At 44.5% G+C, this 6,000-nt stretch overlaps 1 protein-coding gene across 1 annotated transcript in view; it reads left to right on the top strand.

The window, feature by feature from the left end:
* Positions 1 to 4,470, top strand: part of KAT6B (lysine acetyltransferase 6B) — a 171,384-nt gene extending 166,914 nt beyond the window's left edge. The window contains 2 exon segments of the mRNA XM_081075065.1: positions 664 to 1,071; positions 1,074 to 4,470. Of these exon segments, the coding sequence (XP_080931191.1) occupies positions 664 to 1,071; positions 1,074 to 3,202 (2,537 nt within the window). The 3' untranslated portion in view covers positions 3,203 to 4,470.
* The last annotated feature ends 1,530 nt before the right edge of the window (positions 4,471 to 6,000 follow it).

Consider the following 6,000-nt stretch of genomic DNA (forward strand, 5'->3'; position numbering starts at 1 on the left):
GTAGATTATAGATGCATTTGTGTTTTGGGTATTTAGTTATTCATTTGTTTCAGAGGTACACAGTTTATTTTTATGCCAGAGAGAACATTCAAATCAAAGTAAATAATATCATCTGAGATCATTTAAATCCAGTAATTGTCCATAAACCAAAGTTCACTTTCTCAAGATGGATATGTGAGTTTAGGCCTCTATTCATTTCTCTAGTACAGTGGTGATTTGTCTGTGAGCTAGCATTAACCCCTTCCCCCTGTGTCTCCTCATTTGTAAATGTTCAAATGGATATTTTTACATTGTGGAATTCCGGGCTTTTGCATCAGAGAATGTCTTGTTCGTTAAACTTAAATAAGTTTATTAAGTTGCCATGTGCTTCCTATAAAGAGCACAGCTTTCTGTGAGACGTGCGTGCGTGCGTGCGTGCGTGCGTGCGTGTGTGTGTGTGTGTCTGTATAGCATGTATTGTTTTCCTAGGCCTAGGTTATTTACTGAGTTTATACCACAATATTATTCTACATTAGTCTTGATTATGTCTTTACCATCAACTCTTAAAATGTTAAATTGAAAGCAGTGCTTGCTAATTAATGTAGAGGAATGAATTCAAGTTGTTCATGGTAATGCTTTCTAAAACCTTTTCTTCCTCCCCTTTCTCTCTGTCTCCTTGCTAAGACAATATGGATGATAATGCAAATAACTTGAAAGAAGGCAGTAGAGACAATCCTGAACCTCTAAAGTGCAAACAAGTGTGGCCAAAAGGATCAAAGCGTGCTCTATCTAAGTGGAGGCCGAACAAAGAAAGGAAGACCGGATTTAAACTGAACTTGTACACCCCCCCAGAGACCCCCATGGAACCTGATGACCAGGTGACAGTGGAAGAACAGAAGGAGACTCTAGAAGACAGAAGAAGCCCCACTCCCACCAGGATTGAGGAGAAGGTCAAGGAAGCTCTGCAAGCCCTGCTGCCTCGGGATGAGAACAGGAAGGAGGAAACGTGTGCACCTGGAAGTCCAAACAAATCACCAGGTGGAAAACCGGAAGACGATCCAATCAAACCTGAGGAAGAGGAGGAGGAGGAGGAGGAGAAGAAGAGGAGGAAGAGGAAGAGGAAGAAGAAGGGAATGTAGAAAAAGACCCAGGTGGTGCTAAACGTCAGGAAAAAGAGGAACCGGAAGTCTGCACGGACAGAGACGCCCCCGTGCGCTTGGGTGATCATGACGAAGAGGAAGAGGAAGAGGAAGGGCCGTCTCATAACGAAGGTCATGATGCCGATGATGAAGACGAGAGTCACTTGGAGTCTGTGGAGGCGGAGAAGGAAGAGCGCCCCAGAGAGGCCTTCAAAGAAGCACTGGAAAACCAGGAGGCTTTTTTAGACCTTAGTGTCCAGCCTGGTCATTCGAAACCAGAGGTCTTAATGGACTGTGGCGTTGACCTTGCAGCTTCATGTGACAGGGAACCTAAGGGGCTTGCTGGAGACACTGAAACAGCACCTGAATCTGATGAGGAAGCCCCTGAAGAACAGGCACAGAAACAGGACAAAAAGAGCGATGAAGAAGTAGATTCTGAGTTCAAAGAGGGCAGTACGGCAACCATGGAAATCGACTCTGAGACCGTCCAGGCAGTTCAGTCTTTGACCCAGGAGAACAGTGAACAGGACGACACCTTTCAAGATTGTGCCGAGACTCAAGAGGCATGTAGAAGCCTACAGAACTATACCCACGCAGACCAAAGTCCACCGATTGCTGCCACTCTGGACGATTGCCAACAGTCAGACCACAGTAGCCCCGTTTCATCCGTCCATTCCCATCCTGGCCAGTCAGTCCGCTCTGTCAGCAGTCCAAGTGTCCCTGCCCTAGAAAACAGCTATGCCCAAATCAGCCCAGATCAAAGTGCCATCTCAGTGCCATCTTTGCAGAACATGGAAACCAGTCCAATGATGGATGTCCCGTCAGTTTCAGATCATTCACAACAAGTCGTAGACAGCGGATTTAGTGACCTGGGCAGTATCGAGAGCACAACTGAGAACTACGAAAACCCAAGCAGCTATGATTCTACTATGGGCGGCAGCATCTGTGGAAATGGCTCTTCACAGAACAGCTGCTCCTATAGCAACCTCACCTCTAGCAATCTGACACAGAGCAGCTGTGCCGTCACCCAGCAGATGTCCAACATCAGCGGGAGCTGCAGCATGCTGCAGCAAACCAGCATCAGCTCTCCCCCAACCTGCAGCGTCAAGTCTCCTCAAGGCTGTGTGGTGGAGAGGCCTCCGAGCAGCAGCCAGCAGCTGGCTCAGTGTAGCATGGCTGCTAACTTCACCCCGCCAATGCAGCTGGCTGAGATCCCTGAGACCAGCAACGCCAACATTGGCTTGTATGAACGAATGGGTCAAAGTGATTTTGGGGCGGGGCACTACCCACAGCCGTCAGCCACTTTCAGCCTTGCCAAACTGCAGCAGTTAACTAATACACTCATTGATCATTCATTGCCTTACAGCCATTCCGCTGCTGTAACTTCCTATGCAAACAGTGCCTCTTTGTCCACACCATTAAGCAACACAGGGCTTGTTCAGCTTTCTCAGTCCCCACACTCCGTCCCCGGGGGACCCCAAGCACAAGCTACCATGACCCCACCCCCCAACCTGACTCCTCCTCCAATGAATCTGCCACCGCCTCTTTTGCAACGGAACATGGCTGCATCAAATATTGGCATCTCCCACAGCCAAAGACTGCAAACCCAGATTGCCAGCAAGGGCCACGTCTCCATGAGAACCAAATCGGCATCCCTGTCACCAGCCGCTGCCACCCATCAGTCGCAAATCTATGGGCGCTCTCAGACTGTAGCCATGCAGGGTCCTGCACGGACTTTAACAATGCAAAGAGGCATGAACATGAGCGTGAATCTGATGCCAGCCCCAGCCTACAATGTCAACTCTGTGAACATGAACATGAACACTCTCAATGCCATGAACGGGTACAGCATGTCCCAGCCCATGATGAACAGTGGCTACCACAGCAACCATGGCTACATGAATCAAACGCCCCAATACCCTATGCAGATGCAGATGGGCATGATGGGGACCCAGCCATACGCCCAGCAGCCAATGCAGACCCCCCCCCACGGTAACATGATGTACACGGCCCCCGGACACCACAGCTACATGAACACGGGCATGTCCAAACAATCTCTCAATGGGTCCTACATGAGAAGGTAGGCAGCATGGGCAGTCACAAACCCCGCCGGGCATCACTATTGGATTGACCTGCACAAATACCTTCGAAGAGTACGATTTCAAAACCAGCAATTGGTGTGAATGCAAAAACTTTTGTTGGCACCATTTATTTAAAAAAAAAAAAAAAAAAAAAAAAAGCTGTATGCAGCAGAAAGCCTTATACAAGTTGTTTTTCTTTTTTTCCTTTTTTCTTTTTTGGTACCTTTGTTTCTGTTACTTTTATATGAAATTCTCTGCAAAGGAAGGCCTCTCTCTGGACTATAATTGGAGGCAGCCACTTGTTGTGCCTGCTTCCATTAAACAATGTGGATATCAAGCCCCCCCCCCCCCCGGCAGATTATCTGTTTTGATAATACTGAACCTAGAGTTTTTTTTTTCTTCCCTGTCCACTCCATGTAAATGCCTTTAGCATTTCAGTTATTGTATATTTTGTTTAAGGTGACACTTCAGCATGCCGCTAATGTCTTTGTTAGTGACAGTGCATTTTGTAGTACTGTACAAGTGTTGTGCTAACAGTAAGCCATTTCTTAAGTTTTTTGCCTTGATTAGGGTGCCCTAATTTGAGGGTTTAAAAAAAAAACTATATTTTTGTTAATTATAAAACTGTAAAGAGCTATAAAAGCTATTCCCATTTGGTTAGTCAAAAGGGTTTTATTGCTAAATGTTTGGTGTAAAGTTGAGACCCTTTTCCATTTTGGTGACAGATTTCTTTGGGGAAAAAAGGCAGCTTTCTGTTTTATAAATGCAGACTTCTGTTTATTGAATGAAGCATATCTCAGTGTTTATCTGTCAGGTTTTGAAACATTTCATATATGTCCAAATACTTGGCAGGATTTAAAAAAAAATAGTGAATTTGGTGTAAAGTTGCTATTTTATGGAAATGCCTCTAACTTTACATTTTCATTCCATCTGTAGATTTTTCTATCTTTATAAAATATTGGAGTTATTTTTTAAGGAAAAATAGAGAAGTAGCTTGTGAATAGCGCAAACTAAGCTTACAAATCGCATGTAAAAAAGCAAAAAAGTTATTTGTGTCTGTTTATATTGCTTCCTTTTTTGTAGCCTTTGTACCTGTACAGGGTTGACTGTAAGGGCCAAGCAGGAGAGGCGTGATCCTTGTATAAAATAGGAGCCAGCGACACTCTTGTATTTATCTGTTCTCTTTTTAGTCAGTCACTTCAAAAAAAAACAAAAAACAAAAAAACAAAAAAAAGCTGTACATTTTAACATAAAATAAATTATGATGAGCCATTTTTAGCCTCTTGTGTCCTGTCATATTATGATTGATAGAGAATGACCAATTGAACTGTATCATGTGTCACATCTCAGAACACATACACATTTTGGGAAAATAAATTATTTAGTGTAAATTGGAGTTAAGAGATTTTCTGATTTGTTTTGACTTTGGGGGAGGGGGTTGGCAATAAATAAGAGTATACTATCTAATAAAACCATCACATATACCAAATACCTATTTAATAAATTAATTTATAATGGATTTTAATGCTTTTCATGAAAGTTTATTTTATGCTAGTGCATACCTTCTGTATGCCAATCATTGTCTTTAAAATAAAGTGAATTTGTTTTTTTCTTTTTGACTTTGATCTTCATTTGCAAAGGGATCCTGCACAAATCTCCAGTTGTCTCATTTGTACAGTCTCTATAAACTCCCCGTAGGGCCTGGTACAGTGGTGGCAACCTTCATTTTTTTAAAATAGATTAATCCAAAAAAAACACCCAATTTGGAATTGTAAGTTGGAAAAAGGTGTGAAAGTTTTGCTCCGTTGTGAATGAGTGATTGTGTGTTTTCTTCAGCGTCTAAAGTTTAGACCAAAAAAACAAAAGTCAGTGTTCTCAAACATTATTTTATGCAATTGAGAGAAAGTTCTGTCTGACTGACAAAACACTTGATTTTTCAAGCGACAGGCCGAGAAATGAATGCTTGATTGGCTTGACACCCATGTGAAACTGGCCCAGTAAGCAGGCTCTCAAAGTGTCTCTCCCATGAAGCCAGTCACGAGTCTTATACCTTTAGGAGGAAGAACGTTGCTTTTCCACCAGTGGTTCAACACACACCAAACAACAGGTATTATACAGCTCATGGACACAAACCTTAAAGCAGACAGAATAACGTTCCAAAAAGGCAGGATCGTGCCCCAATCATGGGCCCTACAGAGGGCGGCTACCAGCGGGGTTTTGCCTTGTGCTCTAACCCTTGTTCTTTTTCTCTCATAGTTACAAAGCATTCTGGGCTTAGTGTCGAGAGTTTATCTTTTGGTTCCTTCAACAAATGCAGTCAATGGAGGAAAAGCTGTAGTGGCTGAGGGAGGGCTTCCAAGAAGACACTTCTGCAGGAGCTGCCATCGCAAAGGGGAGTAGAGAACCTTTCAGGTGCTGTGCTGGGAGGAAGGGAAATCGAATCCACCTTCAGAGTGGGAAGTGATGGTATGCTGCTTGTTTGCATCAACTGCTGGGTCAGTCGGGAGCAGCCAAGGATCTTAGCACCCCAGTGGGTCCACACTCAGGCAAGAGGCTGCCTGGGCCTGGGAGGTTGGCGTTGGGGGGCTGCTAACAATCTGGAAGGGACGCTGAACTTCCCCCACGCTTCCCCTGGAAACCTTCACATATTTGGTCTTTCCTCTTGCGTTAAGATTCTTTGGGGCCTGAGATTCCCCTCTGTGTTCCCTTTGGCAGTGGCTTGTTAATCACACCCTGGTCTGTGTGAAGCCTGAGCCCCACCCCCACATCCTGCCTCCCTCAGCATCCTCCAGGGAGCTGTG

Source organism: Rhinolophus hipposideros (genome assembly GCF_964194185.1).
Source record: "Rhinolophus hipposideros genome assembly, chromosome: 15".
In the NCBI taxonomy this organism is placed as follows: domain Eukaryota; kingdom Metazoa; phylum Chordata; class Mammalia; order Chiroptera; family Rhinolophidae; genus Rhinolophus; species Rhinolophus hipposideros.